This window comes from Dendrobium catenatum, unplaced genomic scaffold, assembly GCF_001605985.2.
Source record: "Dendrobium catenatum unplaced genomic scaffold, ASM160598v2 fragScaff_scaffold_188, whole genome shotgun sequence".
Taxonomy (NCBI): Eukaryota; Viridiplantae; Streptophyta; class Magnoliopsida; order Asparagales; family Orchidaceae; genus Dendrobium; species Dendrobium catenatum.
Genome location: NW_021318650.1, coordinates 714,748 through 739,716, shown reverse-complemented (window position 1 = coordinate 739,716; position 24,969 = coordinate 714,748). Strand labels below are relative to the sequence as shown.

The 24,969-nt window shown below is 35.0% G+C and overlaps 3 protein-coding genes across 3 annotated transcripts in view; all 3 read left to right on the top strand.

The window, feature by feature from the left end:
• The window catches only part of LOC110100341 (mediator of RNA polymerase II transcription subunit 14), a 52,305-nt gene extending 47,687 nt beyond the window's left edge, over positions 1–4,618 (top strand). The window contains exon 8 of the mRNA XM_020827794.2: positions 3,627–4,618. Within this exon, the coding sequence (XP_020683453.1) occupies positions 3,627–4,422 (796 nt within the window). The 3' untranslated portion in view covers positions 4,423–4,618. The remainder of the gene's footprint in view (positions 1–3,626) is intronic.
• A 1,637-nt stretch (positions 4,619–6,255) lies between these two features.
• Positions 6,256–12,354, top strand: LOC110100334 (glutamic acid-rich protein-like). Its single transcript, XM_020827784.2, has 3 exons — positions 6,256–6,560; positions 11,622–11,680; positions 11,806–12,354. Exons 1-3 carry the CDS (start codon positions 6,432–6,434, stop codon positions 12,128–12,130), a joined length of 513 nt encoding a protein of 170 aa, XP_020683443.1. The 5' UTR covers positions 6,256–6,431; the 3' UTR covers positions 12,131–12,354.
• Positions 12,355–17,068: 4,714 nt separating this feature from the next.
• On the top strand, positions 17,069–23,786 carry LOC110100315 (pyrophosphate-energized vacuolar membrane proton pump). Its single transcript, XM_020827763.2, has 8 exons — positions 17,069–17,508; positions 20,312–20,886; positions 20,978–21,357; positions 21,435–21,521; positions 21,614–21,944; positions 22,126–22,536; positions 23,017–23,076; positions 23,288–23,786. The coding sequence occupies exons 1-8, from the start codon at positions 17,256–17,258 to the stop codon at positions 23,492–23,494; spliced, it is 2,304 nt and encodes a 767-aa protein (XP_020683422.1). The 5' UTR covers positions 17,069–17,255; the 3' UTR covers positions 23,495–23,786.
• Positions 23,787–24,969: the final 1,183 nt, after the last annotated feature.

Genomic DNA, 24,969 nt, shown 5'->3' with positions numbered 1-24,969 from the left:
TTTTCTTACATCATACATCATAAACTAAGTGGTTTGTGCAATTTCTAAGTGATGCTTATTGTAAGGCTGTGTTCAACTGTTGTACTTTTCTTAATCTTGAAATACGTCTTATATTTGTTTTCATGTCTGAGATATTTTAGAGATTCGTAGGCAATTATTGGAGCTCCTACAGAAAGGGCGCACTTGAATGCTGTCATTTTAGTATCAGTTACTATGAATCTGGAGATGGATTTTTCTCCACTTATGAGAACTACGAAGTGAATTTTTGGGCCCAATATCTTAAATGACCTCAAAACTGAGATCCAACAATCAGTATGAATTTAAAGAATGAAAAGTGCTGTAGTGGTTTGATCTGACCTGACCATGTATTACGCCATTTGGGAGTTGTCTTTGCATTCAATGCATCATTATTTGAAGAGTTAATGCATAATCTAGTGCTTGTTGCAGGCTGATTGAGTTTTCGTTTGGACAGCTTTCTTACTGCTTCCTAAAGCAACTTTCTAGTTCAAGAAAATTTCGAACTAGAAAGCTGCTTTAGAAAGAAATAAGAAAGCTGCTCCAGACGAAGCCTGAATTGAGTATATAATTAGGCTCAACTGATAAATATATTGACCTAGGTTGATACCCAGTGGCTCTTGGTTGGGATTCAGTTCAGCCTTTTTAAGTGGTTTCAGGCATATCCATATATTTTCTTGAGTTGCTGATCTAGAACACTCGTAGATTTTGTAGTGGATTCCATGGGTGTGATGAGTTGGGGGTATGCAACTGAGATATATGAAAAAGGTATTTTGTATTTTGTTAGTTCTTGCTAATATAAACAAGTTGTTTCACATTGGCCATTTTCTGAGAATTCACCAAAAATAATTGTTAAGAACCAGTTTGCTTAACATTGGCAAAAGGTGTAGATCATCAAGGTGGCATAAGCCTTTATTTTGGTGTGCTAATTAGAATTTGCTTTTGGGTCATATTTACCATCTAATGGTGACCAATCAAGTTCTATCTTTCTATAAGGATCATCAAGTTCTATCTTTCTATAAGGATCATCATGGCCATAGAGCACAACATTATTTCTAGGTGGCTACAAGAACTACAATAACGGTGAGTCTCTTTAAGAAAAAGCATTAGAAATGTACCTTATAAATTCTTATTTGCCTACTCTAGGTGCAAAGGTGAAGAGATTCTAAGCGTTCAGAAAATTCATTTGCATTTTCATCTAGGATATCAACATAAATAAACCTTAACAATAAATATTGATTGTGGGGTAGATGTAGCCTTGTAGTAGTAATTGGAAGTTGATCTCCCAAACTTGCTCATTTCTGTTCAGGATGTTCATTCCCATGAAGTATTTTACCTTTTGGATTTTGCTTTGACTCCAAATTGAGGACTATCTTGATGATGGATCTCCTTCTTGCTCTTCCTCATCTTTCTCCTGTTGAGTTTGCCTTTGAATTGCTAGTCTCTTTTCTTGAATACTACCCTTAGGATATGAGAGGAGCTATTAGAGAGAGTTTTGAGAAAGGAGGGAGGGTCTCAATTAGGAAGAGAACATGTGAGGCTTCATTGGGGTACATGCTTAGAAGAGGGAGCCGTGGAAAGAGCTTCCATGTATGTTTTTACAACATGAGAGAAAGATGAAGTATTTGGAGGTGAGAAAGCATGTCTAAAAGATTAGGAATAATAGGATTATTTTAATTTAATATAATTAAAATACAAGTTTCCCTATCCTTATTTATAGAAATGAGATATTTTTTAAACTAAGTCAAAATTTAAATCAAGATAAGATAAATATATCATTATATCCTTAATTTAAAGGAAAATTGTGAAAAAAATGATTATTTCTATCTAAAAAATTGACAAGAGAATAATCCCAACTAGTGCACCATTTAAAAATTCATTTGATTGAGCATGAATTTTGACACAATTTCAAAATTTCAAACAATCAACTATTTTTGGCAAAAAACTTTAGAAATTGATTTCAGGATCATTTGAACTCCATTTCTAAAAAAATTATAGTTGAGACTTGAGACAATATGGCTCAATGAGATAATTCCAATATTATCAAGAATGCTTGGATTCAAATCCAAACGTGTCTAAATCAATTATTCATAATTGCAAATTTCTTGAGGACATTTGAGGTGTTAATTGTCTTTTAAATTTGCATACTTATGTGAAAACATGTATTTTGACAAGATGAATCCGATGAGCCTAGGATCACTCAAGTCTAAGTTCATTAATGCATTGAGATGCCCAAAAACATCATTTGATTAGAGTGTCCTTTTTCGATCCATGGATGGAGTGTGAATCTTTTATATAAATGACCAGGAAGCTTTAATAGGCCTCACAATGACAAAGAAAAACAAAAGACTAAAATGCCCCTTGGGCTACAATAGCTACCAAATACCCATAAGGGCAAAAACGGAAAAACATAAAATAAAATTAAACTACTACATAAAATGATGAAAATAAAGATTATGATCGTGGCCGTCGATCTCCGGCATCTCCTGAAGATACATGTGTCGTAATCTGATGTCCCCATCACATATACTTGAGGATCGTAGAGCTCTACCACCACATGACACACCAACATCAATATTCACATTTCCCACCACCCGACACCATCTGTCAGCCATTTAAGTTTAACACTCGCCTTACCACATGCTCGGTCTCTTCTCCTATCAAGAAAACGACAAAGCCTACTACCCATAATCATTTGATGATAACTTTGACATCGCATGCTCCTTTATTTCACCTTATAGGATATCTTCCATGGTTCATATAAGTCATATTGAATTAACGTATTCTGTAAATATGGGGAAGGGCATCTTTTGTAACAATTGACTTACAATGGTGGGATTATTTCAATCGGGGTAGCCAATTATCCTTCCCTAGTTTTCTACCAAAAAATCATATTTATTTCTTATGTGCTGCTCCCAACTCACACACACACACGCGTATGATAATGAAATTCAAATTAAGTATATATCATTGTCTTGCTTCTTCTGGATTCAATTTGGATTGGATTTTGTTATAATTTTGGGCTTGATCCAGTCCTTGTATTCCATCAACCTTTCTTTTCTAGGACACTATATCTCCTTCACGCGATTGCAAGGAGGAAATTCACCTGGATGAGGATGAACAATCCACGTATCGGTTCATTTGTAGAACTAGTTAGGGATCAATCCAAGCAGTTCAAGCCCATTTTGGGCTTGATTTGGCTGTTTTGGACGTGCATGGACAGAACAACCAAATTTGGCCTATATGGGGCTTGCTGAGCTGATCTGACATACTAGCTTAATCAAAATGAGCCAATTGAATCTGGTCTAGTCTTCTATTACTTCTATCCATAAACTTGCCTGACGAAGGATGGTTTTTGTTTTAATCCCAGCAATTAAGTTTCACGCTATCAGAGGTTTTACTGAAAAGTTGAACGGTAGCCTAATTTAAGCTGTCCTCTTACGTGTATGAGAAATCTCGTGTAAGTCATGGTTCTCCTAGAATGCTAAAAGCTCATTCATTATTTGTAACCTTTTTTCTTTCAGAATTGTTGAGTCATTTGACTAAAATTCTAAACTCTACTAGTTCAACTGAGATGCTTAACACTCACAACTGTGCTTTCCTTTGTGCAGCGGGTATGTATTTGCTGTAAGTGTCCATAGGGTCCAGCTTCTTTTGCAAGTTTTGAGCGTGAAACGTTTCCACCATCAACAGCAGCAGCAAACACAAACCAGCGCACAGGAAGAGTTTTCAGCATCTGAAACTAATGAAATATGTGACTACTTCAGCCGGCGTGTTGCTTCAGAGCCTTATGATGCTTCGAGGGTTGCATCCTTCATCACCCTCCTTACCTTGCCAATTTCAGTTCTGCGAGAATTTCTGAAGCTGATTGCCTGGAAGAAAGGTTTATCTCAGGTGCACGGTGGAGAAATAGCTTCGGCGCAGAGAGCACGGATCGAGTTGTGCTTGGAGAATCACTTGGGGTCTTCTTTTAATGAGAGCTCAGAGAATTCATCTGTGTCAAAAAGCAACATTCATCATGACCGTGCCCACAGCGCCGTCGACTTCGCTCTTACTTTTGTCCTCGACCCAGTTCATATACCCTATGTCAATGCAGCTGGTGGAGCTGCTTGGTTGCCATATTGCGTCTCAGTGAGATTAAAGTATTCATTTGGTGAGAACCCTCATATATCGTTCCTTAGAATGGATGGAAGCCATGGTGGCAGAGCTTGCTGGTCCCGTGTTGATGACTGGGAGAAATGCAAGCAGAAGTTAGCAAAGGCGGTGGATTATGCTAATGGAAATTCTCTGGGAGATATTAGCCAGGGAAGATTGAGGCTGGTTGCTGAGTCACTTCAAAGAACGTTGCAGGCCTCATTGCAACAGCTAAGAGATGGCTCTGTTTCTTCTGGCTCCTCCTTGACATAGAAGTTAGAGATCTCACCAATGGCTGAATTCATTCTAGACATTGTACAGTGTAAATTAACCATCATTGAATGTCTTGTTATAAGAACAGAGAAGCATCGTACATCAGGAAAGATGCATTAAATTCACAAGAAAAAAAAGATGGAATGATGAAATCCCAGAGTCTACGACAAGCATTGGCAGAGAATTTTATTGATTCCACAGATGATTGGAGCTATGCGACGTAAGTACCTGGGTCAGCTAAATGATATTTGTACTACACTCCTTGAAGAATAATTTAGCATTATAGAAAAGTGGGCTAGGTGTTTTTAGTTGTTTTTGTAAGATATGCCTAGTGGATTTGTAGCTGCTGCTGGATTATAGTGGTTGTAGGAACTCTTATAAACTTGGCTTCCAGCTTGCTTGCCTTCGGAATCATCATCTAAAGAAAGAGTTTGCTTTTCTAGTTCATATTGCAAGCATTTGTGTGTGTATATATGTATATGAAAGGATGGTGGGAATTTTGAGTTCTAGAAATCGATGTTTGTTGATTCATGATAAGCCAGTAAGCCACAATTGCTTGAATTTCATTTCATATCTCCCACTTCATGCCTCACACAAGGCATAAATTATAAAGTTTGTAGATTCATTCCGGCATAAATTATATCTACATATTGTATCTCCAACAAGCTGAATGTTGTTGGGCTGATTGATTGTCTTGGTAGTCAACTTTTTTTTTTTTTTAATTATCATTATTATTATTATTATTATTATTATTATTATTATTTAGTCAACATGGATCCGTGCTTGTATTCTTCTAAAGCTTATTGTGTTATTTTATTTGGTTTAGGTTTCATTTAGGACGGTTTTCTTATTGTTTTGTAAGGCTGTTTTTCAGTAAAAAAATTCTTGAAAGCAAGGAAAAAATAATATTCTAAAGTTGTCCTAAATCTAGCGGTTTGCCCTAGGTTTGTGTTAATTGGGCTTTTTAACTTACCTATCTCTAACATAAGAGAGAGAAAGAAGGCATGTCTCAGGCTCCGTTTGTGATGATTTTTTTCTTACTTTTTAATGCAAATTTTTAGCGAAAAAAACTTTTTTTAATGCTGATTTAAGTAATAAGAAAGTCGTTCCAAATGAAATCTGACGTAAGATTAGAACGATCATAAAGAGTCTTCGGTGTTTTTCTTTTTCTAAATATAGTTAATGTTAGCTTGTCATAGAGATCTAGTTGGTTATGTAGTCTAAGGCTGATTGGGTTGGGCAAAGGTATCTCTTTTGATCAATAACTTTTTTTTTTTATCAATAACTTTATTTAATAAAAAGTCTAATAATTATGATATAAATTATTTACTACATTATTATCTTACAAAATTGTTCTTGTTGGTTTAGGCAATAAAATCTTCTTATATATTAATAAACTTATTATAAATCGTCATCTTTTGATGCTTTCTTAAAATAAAAAAACAAAAGTGCGTTCACCACAGCTGCGTTTCCTGTGAAAATGATTTCCAACTTCGTCCAAATAAACTATTGGGTCAGCTTCTCAAAAAGCGGCCCAGCGCTATAAATTAACGTAACCTGCTTTGCTTAAGAGTTGACCGCAAATATGAAATAGTAAACTAACAGTTAAATAACGCGTCGGAATGATAAATAAATCCAAACAATGACCTAAAAATTTTGTTGGTTAGCAAACGGACGGATTGATCTGAGTGTTTTCATCGAGCGGCCCAATCAGATCTTTTAAGCTATTCAATTGCTTTGGCTTCGATCGAGTTACTTAATAAAACCTAATCATGGCCATCCAAGCCATCATGCATGGCTGGGATTTGCACCACGGTGATGGGAGGATATTCGGATCAAACAAAACCCTAACATTTATTGTAAAACCCTGGGGCAGGTCGCGAGATATCCCATTTTTGATTGGGCATTAGATTCCGTGTGGGGTTTATGATCTAGGGTTTCTTCTTTGGCTCTCTTCTTCTGTTTGGTATCTTCTTTGTTTTTGTTTTTTTTTCCTTTATCTTCCAGAAATGGAACTTATCAGAAGAACCGAGAGCAGAGGAATCGTTGCTGCTGCTGCCCTTGAGTCGGTTTTGAAGTCTGTGGTGATGGAAACGATTTTGGATGCTGGAAAGTCTCTCCTTTGGCTTCTATGTGTGGTAATAATCTATTTGTTCTACCTGTGCGGTTTTATTATGAACTTTTTTGTATTTTTATGTCTTGAATTAGATGCCTGTGGACTACAGTTGTGATCTTGCGTGTTGTGTTTAGATTAGACGCTCAGGATCCTGTTGCATAGGTTATTTATTTTGTGAAAGTTCTTCTCTGTGTTTTTTTTTTTTACTTTGATTGCAATAGGTAATTCTTTTTTTTCTTATGCTTTGCAAATTTTATCTTATATCAATTTTTTCTATGTAACAGTCTTGTTGTAGACCTGACTGGATGATTCTTATTACTTTCAGAGATCATTGTCGCCAATAAGCTATCAGAAAATTTATATATATACTTTTGCCCTTTGTTTACTTATATATGTGTGCTTTCTCATTTATTTCTGGAATTTAAGAATGTATGATTGACTTTTCATATCCATGGTTTGCACTATTAGATGTTAGGGCTTGTATGTAGATTTAATGGTCATTTTGTTTCTTTGTTTTTTTTTTTTTTTTTTTTGTAAGCTATGTGTTTGTTCCTCCTTTTGGATCTAAATCAAAGAATCAGATTCTGTATTTTTAGATCCCTGGGATGCTTTGGATTTGACTAAACCCACTACCTATAAATTTACAATGCCGTTTAAGGATTTTTTGTTTACAGCTGTGTTATTGTTTTTCATGGTTTTTTAAAGGTAAGATTAATAACGATTTGATGTCCAGCAGATTTGAACCTGACTCAAAATTGGTTCAAAGTCATTTTTGAGTTGAGCAAAATCAAGTTGTAGGTTTGCTTGATTTGAGTTGAACATGGTTCATTAACTTATATTCCAGCCAAAAGTTGATCGGATTTTGATTAATTTCCAATCTCTAAAAACAAATCCTTAGTTAATACATACATACATATATACACTATATTCGATTCGATCTTAGTCAAGCTTGGCTCCTAAGTTAATTCCTTGACTCATGGCTTGCATGAAAACTACAGTACTGTTATGGCCACCAGTTAATAAAGCACGCTATGGTGAAGCCTACCTATAGATCCAGCAGTCCAATAAACAACATGATGATTAAACAAGCAATACCCAAGGCATCACATGCCAATCTATAAAAATAATAAAAAAGTGTAGCAAATCCTAGTAGATAATAACTGCGAGCTTCTTTCACTTTGTCCATGTTAATTTCAAAATCAAATCAGTCCAGTCATTAGTATCATACTTCTTGTAAATAAATAAATATTATAGAAGTTAAAAATAAATGTAGAATATCTGAAAAGCCTTAATAATAACTTGTTTTTTTTTTATTTTCAATATACCATATGTATTTATCTGATTTACAAATGATTTGTAAATTTTGGACAAATTAATTATGACTAGTGTTTGTTCTTCTTCTTCTTTTTTTTAAACTGTCTATGCTGGTCCAAGCCTGGATGAAAAAAATTGTGGGAAAATTTGTCAAACAAACTTAGGCCTCCGTTGAAAAAAATTTCTAGCTCCGCCACTGCCTTGACTTCATTCCTAGAAAAGAAAAATTCCATTTTTTTTTTTTAATTTTTTTAAGCCAAATTCATAGCCCTGCTTAAAAGTTAATGTTTTACATCCACTTGAAGGTATTACCATTGGTGCTTTAGGTTGAAGAGGGTGCAAAAAATCCACATAATTGTTGTTTAGATGATTTGGTGTACAACAACCTAGTTATATTCCCTTCCTCCTTTTGGACATATACTAAGTATAACATGTGTAATCATTGCACCCTGGGGAGAGTGACTTTTGAAACAAAAAGGTTCATTTTAAATTTATTTTTGAGTGAATATGGAATATGAATTTTGAACAAAAACACACCAAGTGCTACATATACTAATGATTTATGAAAAGTCAAACATTTTGAAAATATTTGGAAGTAATCTTTTTGCACAAAAAAAAATTACTATTCATTTTATGTAAATAAAATGGTGAATAACTGAACAAATAAATTAGTGAGGAAATGCAAGCCTGAGAGGACTAGATTGGCCTTTTATCTTTTAACGGAGAACATCCTTTTTTTTTTGTTCTGGATTCATCTTTGCAGTTGTTCCATAGTCAGTTCAGAGGCGCATAGCATGCTTCCACCATAGCGCGACTAAGCAGAAATTGTGTTAAATTTACTTTCCTTAAAGAGTTTAAAAAATTGAGGCGAAAATTAGAAATTCACATTCCTTAGAGAACACAAAATTTGAGATGAAAATGAAAAGTCTAAAGATAGAAATTAGGAATAAAAAACTTTTAGCATACTAATAATGAGAAGGAAGAGCGGCAAGTTTGTAAAAGCATCTAAAGTGGGCTTAAATCATTCCAAGCTGCTAAATTCATTCCACAGTGTAAGGCCTGCTCATGTTGAATTCTTCCACTGCAAAGCTATTTTCATGACCCTTTTTATTTATTTCTTCCATAGTAAGAGCTTAATACCATCTTTTAAGCACTTTCCAAATGGCTAATTATAGCTGCATCTTTATGTCACCTATATCTACTATTTAGGACTAGAAATTTGACTTTATTTTACTATAATTTATATTTATGTCACTAGACATGTTCTATTGCTTTTCTTTATTTCACGTGGTTTGACCTTAGTGTAATTCAAACTAATTTAAGATAGATTTTCCTGCTATTTGCTGGGCCAATGAATGGTGATCCAAACTTTGAATGGCTTTAGCCGTGCATAGTTTTTGTCAATTGATTTTTATGAATGTGCTTTGAGATAGTTATACCCTGTATTGAAGTTGCTTTTTATAAAATTGAATTAATAGGTGCTTCCAAATTTGTGAATTAATTGTTCTCTTTCGAACCTATTTTTTGTTAATAGAAATTTTGCATGCATAAAACATGATCATTTATTTGTATTGCACGCCTTAAGTTTATTTGTTTCTCAACACATGAATTACACTAACTAATGTCTTTGACAAGACAAGTAATGCAAGTTACCTTTAATCTCTACAGAACCTATTTTGCTAAATTTGTGGTTATTATGCTTCATAGTATCTATTTTTTGTCTAGAAATAAGGATGTTAGAGGAATATTGTTATGATGCAGCCCTATGGATGGCTAGCTGGGAATTTAATTAGGGAAGCGTGTTTTCTATTTGATTTTTTTAATGAAATCTGCCATTGGATGTGTGTAAATGTGATACTATGAGTATGGACAAGCGGGAAGGTGATTAGACTCTTGCTGGAAGATGATTTAGATTAAACAATAGAGTTATTATGTCTCCAATTTGTAAAATCTGCTCTTCTTCAGCATGGGCTTGTATCCATGTAGTTTTATGTTTCATTCACATAATTTTTACCAAGAAGATTTATGTTTCTGAAGAAATGCTCAGGAAAAAATTCGCTAATTACAATGGATAGAAATGATCACCTTTTCAATAGTCTATTAATCTGTCATTCCACAATTCTTTAGCATTAAAATCTTTTGTCTTGCTCGTTAAAATATGCAATAGAGAAGAAAGCAGTTTTTTATGAACAAAAGGTGTCTATTCTTGAACACGGCCTACAGTTAGTTACCATTAATTAGAAATATATATTTTTTCAGGTTTGCCTTTTTATAAGCATCATCTAATATCTGGTTGCTGGTTATCAGAAGTGATAATAACCGGCTTTTTCATTTGTGTTGAATTGGATGGATTTGCTTTATGTAGCACTCAGTTGGATTGATCACTTGGTTTTTGCATATAGTAGCAACACCACTATGTTTTCTCTTATTGAGATTTTCTATTTTTGTGAAAGAAAGTGGTCAGATACAATTGACTACAACATATTTAGACTTTTAATGATTCTTTTGCTACAATATTTGGTATATCCTTTGATGGTTGAGCTTTCTTGCCTGGTAACATTTTAGTGAATTGTGAAATGACAACTATGTTATGTTACGCTGCATCTTTCTGCTTAGTAAGCTTTTTACTTGTTATGGTTACTTTGAATTCTTCTTTGGTTCATGGCATGATGTTTATGGGTCACAAATTCAAGTGTGAATTTAAGATTTTTTTATTTTTTATTTTTTGAGTGGGGGGACATTTTAATAAGATCTAACTTTGCTATCTTAAACTTTATTCTAGATTGTAGTAGTTTTAAGTTGGCAAAACATCGACAATGAGTTGTCAATGTCTACAATGGTTTCTTCGTGACTTTGCTATCTATGTTTGCCCCACCACCCCTAAATTATGTCTCTTTATCATATTGCTCTTTTTGTTATTGTTTTGATCCAAACTTATAAAATGATACAATAGTGTAGAAGTAGATTGGGTGACCAAATGGGAAAAACTTTTGTCATGGCCTGACCTATGAGCTTGAAATACTAAGGCGGGAATAGATGATTTGATGGAGTTTTAAAATACATCTACTAACATTAAATAATATCAAAATCAGTATTCATAAGTTTTCTTCTAACAACTTTCTATAGATCTAGAAAGCCATAATATGTCAATACATTGCACTAATGCCTCCACGTATGTGATGCATAAATTCTCTTCTTTCACTATTTAATTCTCAAGTTCATGTCTTGTAAATTTTTATTGAATGACAATAGTGAATTATAAACACAACTTAATGGGTAAATCATGATCCAAATAACATTTATGCATCATATAATACAAGAGAATGCTCTTGTATTATAATAACATGAATGGGAGAGTCATACTGTTTCTGGTCTTATCTATCTCATTTATATATAATACAATCATCATAGAAGCATCATCTATTATACCATTTAAGTACGTAAATATCAATATCATTTTCCGAATGTGCGAACAGACAATCATCTTATGCAAGGGTAGAAGTATCTCCAGCCTGTATGATAAGAGAGAAACTCCAATCAACATACATATGTAAGCATTGTTGTATGATTTGTTTCATTTGTATTTTTTTCATCTCAGTCAAAATAATACTCATTTGAGACATCTTTGTGTTTTCTGAAGTACACCATAATTTGTGATTTTGAGATGAATGTGCTGTCAATCTGTTATCAGAATTTTCTTTGACTTTTCTTAGATTTATTGTTGAGCGCCTTCATTTTCTGGTTTCTTAGAATACAGTTATTGGTGCAGATGGGATCTTCACGTAATGGAGCTAATTTATTTGATGACGGATGTGAGATAAGTGAAGGGTAGGGTTCATTGCCATTGAGTGCCAACTTTTGTTCAATTATGAGGTTGTTAGTACATTAAGTGTGCTTGGGTACTTATCTTTTTCGCTTCTGTATTTTTTTTTTTTGCTGCTGTTACTCTGTAGATTTCCCCTTTCATCTTTGAGAAAAATCAAAGGTGAAGCCTTGCCTGAGAACAAGGATGATGGTGAATCTGATGAGGAGGAGGAGGAGGATGAAGCTGGTGAGCAAGAAGATGATGGTGGTGAGGAAGATTACTCAGGGGATGAAGGAAATGAGGAGGAAGAGGAGGAGGAACTTGAAGCCAATGGCGGCGGAGGAAGTGAAGACGAGGATGGGGATGAGGATGATGAAGATGAGGATGAGGATGGGGATGATGAAGATGATGAAGAGGATGCCGAGGAAGAAGAAGATGATGAAGATCAGCCACCCCCTAAGAAGAGCAAGTAAGTTTATCTTTGTGTTTGAAGTGGCTTCACTCTTGAATTTTCCCGTGTGCAAGGTTTGTCATTGTTATTGTGGCTGTTAGATTAATGTTTAGAGGGCTGCCTTAGAATAGGTAAACAGACTACATTTTGAAATGATACTTTAACTATCTGACTTCTTTGTAGTTTTATGATTCTAAGAGACTTTGGTAATGGATGCATGCTGGCTTGTTTTTGGAGTTTTGCCAATCTTGAGGTTCTAATTTTGGTATGCCCAAATTTCTATCTTGAAACAAAATTTATATTTGTTATGAGCTACTAACTATCATGTAAACTAATCTTTGAGAAATTTTTGATTGATCTTTATATAATTTTTATATTAGTTATTATAGGGTTCCACAATCTTCACAAAAAATAGATGTCTATTGACAACTTTAGCTTTTTTACTATTTTTTAAAGCAACTTTTTAGTACGAAAGTTTTAATTTTTGTTCAAAAATGCTGCTTCAGAAAGTAGTAAGAAAACCGTCCCAAACGAAGCCTTAAACTTGATCCTTCTTCTGAGTTATGACCTGTTCAACATGTCTTTGGAGAATTGAATCCTCCCCAACAATATTTTGCATGAAATAATTTTATTGGAATATTTTCAACTCAGTCTCAATTGCTTTGCTATTTGCTCTCAATGCCACAAAGCATCATCCCTCATGGATGAAGCTCCTAAAGCTGAAACTTTAGGTTTCGTTTGATACAACTTTCTTACCGCTTTCTAAAGCAGCTTTTTAGTACAAAAATATCGGGTTCCAAAAAATTTTGTATTAGAAAATGATAGTAAAACTATACCAAACGAAGCCTTAGAAGACGAATGCTTAATCTGCTGTAATTTATACCTAACGTGTAAAATTTTATATATATTTATATAGCATATTAATCTTTAAATCATATCAAATATGTCATTAAAATTGATTTATTAAAATATAATATAAAGATTTAGATTTTAGATTGTAATTTATAAAGAAATGAGATATTAGTAGTGTGTATTTAGGCTCATTTATAATAAAATATGCTTATCTCATACATATTATTATAAAAATATTTTTCAAATATATAATGGTTTTATTTTGTATAGCTTTCTTTCTGCTTTTGAAAATAATTTTTAGCAAAAAAAATTTAAATTAAAAATTTGTGCATTAAAAAATTATTTTAAAAAATAATAAAAAAAGCTATCCCAAAGTAAGCCAATATCTCAATAAAATCAATCATATGAGAAGATATTATGAATCCAAAATCACAATCACACTTAAAAAATTGTTTAATTTTAATATTTTTGATAATAAATGAATGGACTACATTGACTGTTCTAAATTATAGCTTCATTTCATGATTACAAGATGTTATAATCACCCCATGTATGTATAAGCAACTCATTTTTTATGCAGAAAATTTTTTATTCAAAAAAGATCTATCCCTTTATATTGTCATTTCATTCAACCAAGCAGATACGCTCCATCCTTCATTATGCAATAAACAGGTAATAATAACCACCCATTGAACGAGTTGGCAGCAGGTCACTAGATATAACCTGCGAAACACGACAGGCTTTGTCCACAAATCATTCATCATAATAATTTTTTTTTTTTTTTTTTTATGTGGTGAAGGATAAATGTCGTGTCAGGATATTTCACAATGGGAGCTACTGATGCCACTCATTAGTTATCCAGGTTATACCACTCATTTTAATGATTTTAAATTGAGAGAATAATGAAAGAGATCTGTGAAGGAGAAAGACGGAAGCAAATAATATTTTAAATTTCGGTTCTATTTGATATAATTTTATTACTATTTTATTTTTAAGCAGCAATCATATTTTTATTTGAATATTATTTTTTTTTGGCTTTCTCACTACTTTTCATAATTTTTTATGATGAAAAATTATTTTATGCAGTCATATAGTAATCAAGTTGTCTCAATAACTTCTCAACCAACTTTTTAAAATGCTGCAACAGTCTCAAATAAACCTTCAATTAGGGGTGTCAATTCGGGTCAACAGGTCGGGTTCGAGTCAAACTCGAAACTGACACGGTACTGTTCGGGTCAACTCGAACCCGACCCATTTTTAAAAACGGGTCAAGTTTCCGGACCCAAACCCGATCTGACACGAATGACCCAAAGTTGATCTAAAATTGCTAGTTTTCGAGTCAAAATCTGGTCAATCTTCGATTTTCGGGTCAAAACGGGTCAATCTCGAGTTTCCGAGTCAAATAGGAATTTTCGTGTCAATTTCGGGTCATTTTCGGGTTGTTGGGTCAACCCGAACCGGACCCAATTTTTAAAACGAATTGAGTTGTTGAACCCGAACCCGACCCGTTTCGGGTCCGAGTTGACCCTAACCCGGATTTTTCCGTATCCGGTTCGGGTCGTGTCAAAAATTGACACCCTTACCTTCAATCATAGTTAAATTTATTATTCTGAAAAAAATTAAGATAAAATACAATATATTAGTTAATTGATATATTATCTTCATTTGATTAGCTGGACCAATCAAGTATCAATAGTCTAAGTACTCAGGTATGATAATAATGGCATAATGTTTTAAACAAGACTACCATTGGAGTGGAGAATATGTATAAGATTCCAAACTTCAATTATTTTGATTTTTTTTCATGCCAATGTTTGAAAAGGATGGATGAACTAATAAACATGGTGGTGATGGTTAATGTAGACAAAAATTGCTTTTCAATGCTGGGTAAGGTGAGATATGAGTGATGGAAATGCACTCATATTGTCATTCTCATTTCTCTTGCTTATCCTTTCATTTTTCGTAGTATTTTTTTCTCGAGCAATATATATCGTAAATTAGGGTTAATTCAGATCTTTCAAAAAACAAAAAAGTCTTATGAGTGAGTGTGAGGAAAAAAAAACAAACAACAACATCAAGCCTTCTTTATACCACTATGTGGGGTCGGCTATATGAATCATTTTTCTCCGTTATGTTCAGTTAAGAGTCAAATTCAAAAATGTCATGTGCGTATTGTATATAGTTGTCTACATGTACAAAGTTAATGTGGTTGTTATACGAACTTGTGTATGATATCCCAATGAATTGTCCGTATGTATTCATATATATATTTACACACTGTTATTTGCATCTCATCACAACAACAACAAGCCTTTATGCCACTATGTGTCGTCAACTACATGAATTTTTTTTCTCCATTGTGTTATATAAAGAGTCAAATTCTTATCTGAATCTAAAAAAGAAATGCCATTTATAATATTTTCTTACCTAGTCTTTTTAGGTTTGTCTCTACCTTTCTTAACATAAGTCAAATATATACATCTAATTTCTTAATCAGATCATTGGGAGGCTGCCATTTATCTGACCAAATCATCTAAGGCGACTCTCTCTAATCTTATCTTCCATTGGAGCTACTCCGACCTTTTCACATATATGCTCATTTTGTATACTATCTCTATGAGTAAAGCCGCTCATCCACCTGAGCATCCTCTTCTCTGCAACACTTAATATCATGCTTCTCTTTTATGCGTCTCATCACTATTAGGGTGAAATATGCACCCCTAAGAGAATATACATATAAAGCTTTTATAATTGTTAGATTTGAATTTTTTTTATGAATAATAATAGTAATAAAGTTATTTCTTTAAGATTTTGATTGAGTGGGATGGGCACATCCTTATCACTATCGACCAAATTATATCTATTTAGCCACCGGAAAACAACATGAATTTGATCATTGTTCTAGCAACTTCATTTTATAATTAAGTGTTTTTTGTAAGGCTTCTGGATCATTTGAGATGGCTATAATTATCTATAAATTTAATTTTGAAATTATTATGAAAAAAATAAAACTTCTTAATATATTTTGATTTTATGTATTTCTACTTCTTAAAAAGAGTTAATAATGAATTTTTTATAATCACCACACTACGATTATGAAATTCTTTCTCACAAAGAAATTTATCATAAATTAGCTAAAAATAATATAGTTAAATAAAAATATGATTATGATTTATTAAAAATAATAATAAAGGCTAAACGGTTGTGAATGAGCCAAGCAATGAAGTATTTATTAAGGCGAACTTAGACTAGTAGAAGTAGATCAAGCATGATAAACGTTTAAAGCAATCCTACCTACCCACAACATTCAAGTTGTCAAATGATCAGTACCGTTTGATTCTGATTCTAATTATCAACCATAATTACTTTCATTTTTGAGAAATGGGAAATATGTACTCTCTTTGTTATATAAATATATATCATAATAATCTTTGAATGGATGATTGTTTGAGTGTTTTAGGTCCTTTGGATTCATTATGGCATCAATAAATTTACGGTGATGAGTTTGGAGAAACCATTATGTGCTGTCACCGGACCGTTAGGAGGCGAATCAAAATGCGCCACGTCATCCGATACACAATGGTATAAAGTACTGCATACATTGACTGCACAGAATAATCGATCATGAGTTTGACAGTTTGTTTGAGAAAATTTTCTGACTGTTTTACTTTTCAAATCGCAATCATAATTTCATTTTATTGCTATGTTATTGTAATTTTTTTTAAAAAAAATTATGATAGGAAGCTACTATTTTCAATCATAATGACAAAGTTATTTTCATCACAATAAGTACAAAATCAACTTTTTAAAATATTTCAATGTTGCAAATATGCCTATAATATCTAAGAATGTAAATGATAAATTTCAATTATCTTGTTAACTTATAAATTTAATTCAATTTAAATAAAAGATTATATTTCACGGGACAATCATTATACTTCTAAAATAAATTATAATTAAATTTAAAAGTGCTTTAGGATTTAATTAAAACTAATAATATTATATATTTTTTATTTTTATTCACACGCCAAAAATAATTTATATTTATTTAAGGATTTATAATGTCTTCTTCATCCACATTTTTATTCTTTTATTTTCTCCGACTATTCTCACAGTCCAAGACGCTGTGACCATCCCGTAAGACAGAGGAGCTATATAAGCTGCCGAGAGAAGTGTAGGCGCTCGAAACCCTCAGACCTCTTGCTCTCTCATTCTCTCCGGTGATTTTAGCGCGGGCAGTGGTGACAGGCCGGCGGTGGCGAGGGTATCTGTGGTAGACTTGTGAGGAGCTATAAATGGGAGAAGCGATTGTTTCAGATCTCCTCACTGAGATCCTAATCCCGGTGGCGGCCGTCATCGGGATCGCCTTTGCCCTCGTTCAGTGGCTGTTTGTCTCCAAGGTGAAGGTTGTGCCTGAGCGGCAGGGTGTTCCATCGTCGAACAATAATAACGGCTTGGATGACTATTTACTCGCTGAGGAGGAAGAGGGTGGGAACGAGCACACCGTCGCTGTCAAGTGCGCCGAAATCCAGAACGCTATCTCGGAAGGTTGTTTAATTTTAAACTAGATCTATGATTTTTATATAGCTGCTAAGAGGTTTTGCTCGTTCCATTGTAAGATCTGACGGTTTGAGCTTTCGGCGCGGCGCCCCAATTGTCATCTATATGCTCTGTTTTGTTTATAAGTATTTAAATTTGCCCAATTTTCGCTTTGGGTGACGTAGTATATTTTTATTGGCCGTTCGATGATTTGATTCCATCATCTATGCAGAATAAGGGCGGAAGATTTAGCTAATTTTCTTAGTGGTTTGCGAGCTGTGTCTTAATAATTAACGTGATATAAAATAATACTGCTATTGCATATCCAATGAAACACTCGAACAGTGAACTAAATCTAATCTTCTTTCCTTTTGCGGGGATTCCAAATAGCTCTGGTCAGCACTGATTCTTCTTTGACCTGTACACTTCTTAATACTGGCTTATTTTTGGCTTCTCGTGTCAAAAATGGAAGATTCGATGGTTCATGGTGGTCCTTGTGAGCTTTCGGTATATATATATATATATTATTTTTATTTCAAGACTTACTTTCTTTGGTGTCTCATGAGAACTTGCAAAGTTGCAAGATTGTTTGGTATGATGTGCAAATATTAGAGATTCAATTTCTTGGGACTTTTGTTCTTCTATATCAGCCAAGATAGCCTCTCTCGGTTGAGATTCGGCTGAATAAGCTGCCTTACTGCTATTTTATAGACTTCTGCATTAACTCATTTTAAAATGTGTGAGTGAGCTGGTCATCCTCTCCTTTTACTATTAAGTATTAACTTTCTATTGAGTGGTCTGAAAAGTATGTAATTGGCTTAATTTTCTTTTTTATATTTATGGTGCAAGCCATATGCTTTGTCCTGTACATTTAGGGAAAGATCTGACGCTATGACCCTCAGCTTTTTTATCCTTTCGGCACTGTTTTGGCCTATGGAAAAAATACAGAGCTAGTGGCGTATTATAGATTTTAAATGGCCAGTTTGTGTTAATATAGCTGTCCTTTTCTTTGGGCAATTATCCAAATTTTGATTGAAATATATTTTGTTGTCAAATGTTTGTGTCGTTTTATAAGCTACTAATGCTTTTGAGGTGCTTCAAATATTGCATATATCACTTGAACGTGCTGCTTATCCTTGTTTGGTAGTAAGATAATTGCAAATCTTATCTACGATTGACTGAATTTTTTTTGGCGATTTGGTCTATTTATTTGCAACTGAGTTATGAATGTAGATCTACCCACCTTATACTTCTTTCGAATTGAAAGGCTCGGCTCGTTAAGATGTCATTTGCACTGATCATTTATATTATGATTCTTCAATTCTGCTATTGATAAGCTAATTTGCAAGGTTTATTTTGATTGCCTCTTACATTCATGAGGGTTGCAAGGTAGAATGTAGTGGATCGGCGGAAGAATCGAACATGCTAGAAGGAATTCCCAATCCAGAAAACATGTAGCAAACTAATAAACTATTTCTAAGAAAAATTTTAGCTAAGATGTTCCACATCATACTCCCCTTACGTCAGAAGAGCTCGACTCTGTCTAGACGCGTCATCGGGATCGCTGATCTGATCGCAAGAGGAAGCGAAGGTGGATTCATGGTGAACGATGGCAGTTTGATTGCGACTTTATCCCATGCTGGAGCTGGGGAGAGGAGAGAAGGCGAAGCAGAGCTAATTAGTTGTGCGTGTGTACTGGAGGAGACTAGTGTTGAGCTGGGAGTGCCAGGCGAACCTGATGATTGGATACGCGGGAGCGGTATGTGAGCAGAAGAAGGGAGTGAAGGAGTTTGGAGTGGTGAATCGTACGAGAGCGGATCTGGTCGGGATATGGCATTCTTGAGTGGAGGCGAGTCTCAGATGAAGGCCGCGAGATGGTTGCAGACTGTGCGATCGGGCTGAGGATCTTGCCAGGAAGTTGGAGAGGAGCGAAGTCGTGGACGACGCGTTTGCGTGAAGCATTGGCAATGGGTTGCTGGTCGGGTAAGGGATCCCACCATCGGAGTGGAAGTTGGAGCGATGAGGAGTCGCGGACGACGTGTTCACATGAAGCATTGGCAGAGGTCGCTTGTCGGGCAATGAATCTCGCCATTGGAGTGGAAGTTGGAGCGGAGGATAGTCGTCGACCATCTTCTTTGGCGTCGATTGCCATCAAACACCCATCTTATTCTGCGTCGATCTTTGTCGACCGCTCATTTTCTTCGGCTTCGATCGTCATCGAAAGCTCATCTTCTTCAGCAGTCCATCATTCTTTACAAGCTCCAGCCTCTAATACAACTGATGTAGTGGATCGGCTGAAGAAACGGACCTGCTAGAAGAAATTCTTAATCCATGGAACAAACACAAGCTCTAAGCTTCAAAGAGTTTATAATTCATCAATACCTTTTTCCTACTACAATACTAACATATATAAACTAGTCACATAACATTTTAAACTTTATGTGTAACAAACATGTAACAAACTAATAAATTGTTCCTAAGAAAAATTTTAGCTAAGATGTTCCACATCATAGAACTTGATAACTATTTACCCTTGTAATTTCATTTGAATGGTGTCTGAGATATAACTTGACTTGACAATCATTTTCTCTTGGAATTTCATCTGAATGGCCTCGTGACAGATAGGTGTAATATTAAGAATATGAGTTTTATGGCATGGAAATTTATTCATTCAAAAGAAAAATGATTAATTCATGCATTTCATCTGCTTCTTTTTGTATTTTTATAACTCATATTATGATTTTTGTGTTGCTCATTCAATGTGATTTGGAAAATTCTAATGCTAGACCATCCATGTGATAACGTGCAACAGGAGCTACTTCCTTCCTGTTTACTGAGTATCAGTATGTTGGGATCTTTATGGTGGCTTTTGCTGTTTTGATATTTCTCTTCCTTGGCTCTGTGGAAGGATTTAGCACAAGGGAACAACCTTGTACCTACAGCAAGGATAAATCTTGCAAACCGGCCCTTTTCAATGCCATCTTTAGCACTGTTGCCTTCTTGTTGGGTGCAGTCACCTCTGTGGTTTCTGGCTTTCTAGGGATGAAAATTGCCACCTTTGCAAATGCTAGGACAACTCTAGAGGCAAGGAAGGGCGTGGGAAAGGCTTTCATTACTGCATTCAGATCTGGAGCAGTTATGGGCTTTTTACTGGCTGCAAATGGACTTTTGGTGCTATACATTTCAATTAATCTGTTCAAGCTGTACTATGCTGATGATTGGGAGGGTCTTTTTGAGGCAATCACTGGATACGGCCTTGGTGGCTCTTCAATGGCTCTCTTTGGTAGAGTTGGAGGTGGTATCTACACAAAAGCTGCTGATGTTGGTGCTGATCTCGTTGGTAAAGTTGAGAGGAACATTCCAGAAGATGATCCTAGGAATCCAGCTGTGAGTCTTTCCTGTTAATTTTAAGGGTCTAAGATAATTGTGCTTGCCAGAAGCATAAACGTTTATCATGACTTTTTGAAATGTCAAACAGGTAATTGCTGACAATGTGGGAGATAATGTTGGTGATATTGCTGGGATGGGTTCAGACCTTTTTGGTTCATATGCCGAGTCTTCCTGTGCTGCTCTTGTTGTTGCTTCTATTTCTTCCTTTGGAGTTAATCATGACTTCACTGGGATGTGCTACCCACTGTTGATTAGTTCTATGGGCATTATTGTTTGCTTGATCACAACTCTTTTTGCAACCGATTTCTTTGAGATAAAGGCTGTTAAGGAGATTGAACCTGCTCTTAAGAGGCAGCTAATAATCTCCACTGCACTAATGACCGTTGGGATTGCAATTGTTAGTTGGTTGGCCCTTCCATCTTCATTCACTATCTTTAATTTTGGTACCCAAAAGGAAGTGAAAAATTGGTAGGGATGCAACAATTTTATTTTCTGATGTTTGGACTAGATGATTACAAATTGTGTAATCTCTTTGGAACTTGCAGGGAATTGTTCTTCTGTGTTGCAATTGGCCTCTGGGCTGGCCTTGTGATTGGATTCGTTACTGAATACTACACCAGCAATGCATACAGGCAGATTATCTTTTGTGTTTTTTTATGATTTGCTTTGACTTACTATGGCCTTTGTTGAGCTATCTTATTTTGTTCTTTTACTGTTCTCACAGCCCTGTGCAAGATGTTGCTGATTCCTGTAGAACTGGTGCTGCTACAAATGTTATTTTTGGACTTGCTTTGGGATACAAATCAGTCATAATTCCAATTTTTGCCATTGCCGTTAGCATTTTCGTCAGCTTTAGTCTTGCAGCCATGTATGGTATTGCAGTTGCTGCTCTTGGTATGCTGAGCACCATCGCCACAGGATTGGCTATTGATGCCTATGGTCCCATCAGTGACAATGCTGGAGGCATTGCTGAAATGGCTGGAATGAGCCACAAAGTTCGTGAGAGGACTGATGCCCTTGATGCTGCAGGAAATACAACCGCTGCCATTGGAAAGGTATTTATGTTAGTAGCTTTCCAATTCTTATTATTGTTCTCAGATTGCTATTAACTTACAATCACTGAAATTTTGCAATACCAATGTGCTATGTTACTGACAGATTTTCTCTTGATTGTTTGTTTACACTAAAATTTTGGCTTGGACTTTATTTTATCACTTTGCTTTGTTCAACTTCCAGGGTTTTGCCATTGGTTCGGCTGCTTTAGTTTCTCTTGCTCTCTTCGGCGCCTTCGTGAGCAGGGCAGCTATTTCTAAAGTTGATGTTCTGACCCCAAAAGTCTTCATTGGGTTGATCGTTGGTGCCATGCTGCCTTACTGGTTCTCAGCCATGACCATGAAAAGCGTCGGCAGTGCAGCTCTTAAGATGGTCGAGGAAGTTCGCCGGCAGTTTAACACCATTCCTGGTTTATTGGAGGGCACTACCAAGCCTGACTATGCAACCTGTGTCAAGATTTCAACAGATGCCTCTATTAAGGAGATGATACCTCCTGGTGCTCTGGTCATGCTTACACCCCTTATTGTTGGCACCTTCTTTGGTGTGGAAACCCTATCTGGAGTTCTCGCTGGTTCTCTCGTCTCTGGTGTTCAGGTAAATGGCAAAATTTTCTTTTTTTTTTTTTAATTTTATTTTACTATTGTGACCATAATGTCATGTCATGATTATTCAACAAGTTTTACGCTGGCTGTCGACTACCTAAGATTAGAGAGTGTCGCCTTAGATGGTTTGGTCACATTAAACATAGGTCTTCTGATGACCCGGTTAGGAAAGTTGAGGCATTAAATTCGACTTATGTTAAGAAAGGTATAGGTAGACCTAAAAAGACTTGATTAGAAAATATTAAAAATGATCTTTCTTTATTAGATTTTAATGAGAATTTGACTTTTAACCGGACACAACGGCGAAAAAGGATTCATGTAGCCGACCCCACATAGTGTGACAAAGGCTTGACGTTGTTGTTGTACTATTGTGACCATAATGATTAAGCTTATTATGATTGGGATTTTTCTTCTATTCAATAATGAACTAAACAAACTATTCTCGAGTGATTACCATTAATCTGTTCTGCAGATTGCCATCTCTGCATCAAATACAGGTGGTGCTTGGGACAATGCTAAGAAATACATCGAGGTATGTTTTTCAATATTTAGGGTTTGAGCTTTTACCCTTTCCATTCAACGAACGAGGAGTTACTGTGTGCGGAATCCGAATGCATTCGGATTTTAATCACCATGCGCCACATCATTGAATGCACTGGGCCCCGAAGTGCATGTGGTGATTGGAATCCGAATGCATTCGCAATAATTTTTCTCAACGAACATGAGAGATTTCTTGCTTATAGGCTGGCGTTTCGGAGCATGCCAAGTCTTTAGGCCCAAAGGGTTCTGACCCTCACAAAGCAGCTGTAATTGGAGACACCATTGGTGACCCTCTCAAGGACACTTCTGGGCCGTCTCTTAATATCCTGATAAAGCTAATGGCGGTTGAATCGCTGGTCTTCGCACCCTTCTTTGCTACTCATGGTGGTCTTCTTTTCAAGATCTTCTGATACAAAAGTGCAGCAGATATTGCAACGCCTCTATATCCGGTTCTGTTTTCTAATTGAGCTCTGCAAATCCCGTTTTGGTTTACAGTGATGCAGAAATTTTCCCCTATAAGTTTTAGATAGACTGTTACTATAATATGCTGTTAATTACTCCTCAATCTTGTTCTCAAGCTGTTCGTGCTTCCTGAATGCTTATTTGGTTGTTGTACCCCTTCATCTTTTGTTTTACTTGATTGGAAAAACTGTGATCTTGCCTTTGAATGAATGACATTCATATCACAGAATCAAAATTTTACCCTACAAGTTTAGATATATTATTACAATAATATTTCTCTATGTTATTCTTACTGTTTTTTAAAATAATTTTATAATACAAAAAATAGCTTTTTGATATAAAAATTTTAAATTTTGTATTAGAAAGTTATTTTGAATAATAGGAAGATAGTCATCCCAAACATAACCTAAGGCTTGTTTTACCACCATCATCTTGTTTTACTTAAATATGTGAACATCTTTATTTAGAAATAATTCATAAAAAATTGTAATAAAAAAAAAATATAAGACATTCAATAAATAAACATAAAACAAGTAACCAAATGTATAGAATTTATGTGACATAAAAAATCAATCTGATCGGGCATGAATCTCAATATATATTTGAATTGAAAATTAATGGAATTACTTGCATTAAGGATTATCTAAAGTCTAATTTGAGCAAACTTATACTCAAAATTGAATGTCTCAATGAAACTAATTCATTGACGACAAAAGTGATCTGGTCCGACATTAAATCAAGAACTTGAAGTATAATTGAAAATTTTATGAAATTAATTGAAGGAAATGGTCACCAATTCTCACCTGCTTATAATCAAGTTGAATGTCTTGATAAGAGTCAAATGAACACAAAATTGATTAATTCAGACATCAATAAGGAAATTAAATGATAAAAGAACAATCTATAATTGAGAAAAACAATCAATTAGAATATTCTAAATTTTAGCTATATTTATGGGGTACATTACTGTTAAAAATTTATAAATAAGCACTCACTTTCTACATGACGGTGACTTGGATCATTGGATTGAGATTCAATAGAGCTTATAGACTTGAAGAATACCAAACATCACCGTTGACCGACCACCACCATTTGATTGCCTTATCAAACCACTATTAATGGACTACCACCAATAGACCACTATCTTCCATCTTCCACCATCTAATCACCACCGTTAAACCTCTACCAACAGATCACCGTTATCTAACATCCGCTCTCTGATCACTAAATATAATCATTTGACCATCATCGCTCGACTATGATCCCCCAAACATCATTGCCCGGCTATGTTGCTCTAGCCTTCGTCACCCTCTCCGACCACCTTCGCACAACTATAATCAATTGACCAACATCGGCCGACAACAATCCTCCCCATCTACGCTCACTATGATACTTTAATCATTGTTGCTTGATTATGATCCTC

Coding starts and splice junctions, on each gene's coding strand:
- LOC110100334 (XM_020827784.2), top strand. CDS start 6,432: ATGGAACTTATCAGAAGAACCGAGAGCAGAGGAATCGTTGCTGCTGCT. Junction 6,561..11,621: donor TCCTTTGGCTTCTATGTGTG/GTAATAATCTAT, acceptor TTATTGGTGCAG/ATGGGATCTTCACGTAATGG. Junction 11,681..11,805: donor GGATGTGAGATAAGTGAAGG/GTAGGGTTCATT, acceptor GTTACTCTGTAG/ATTTCCCCTTTCATCTTTGA.
- LOC110100315 (XM_020827763.2), top strand. CDS start 17,256: ATGGGAGAAGCGATTGTTTCAGATCTCCTCACTGAGATCCTAATCCCG. Junction 17,509..20,311: donor CCAGAACGCTATCTCGGAAG/GTTGTTTAATTT, acceptor AACGTGCAACAG/GAGCTACTTCCTTCCTGTTT. Junction 23,077..23,287: donor ATGCTAAGAAATACATCGAG/GTATGTTTTTCA, acceptor TCTTGCTTATAG/GCTGGCGTTTCGGAGCATGC.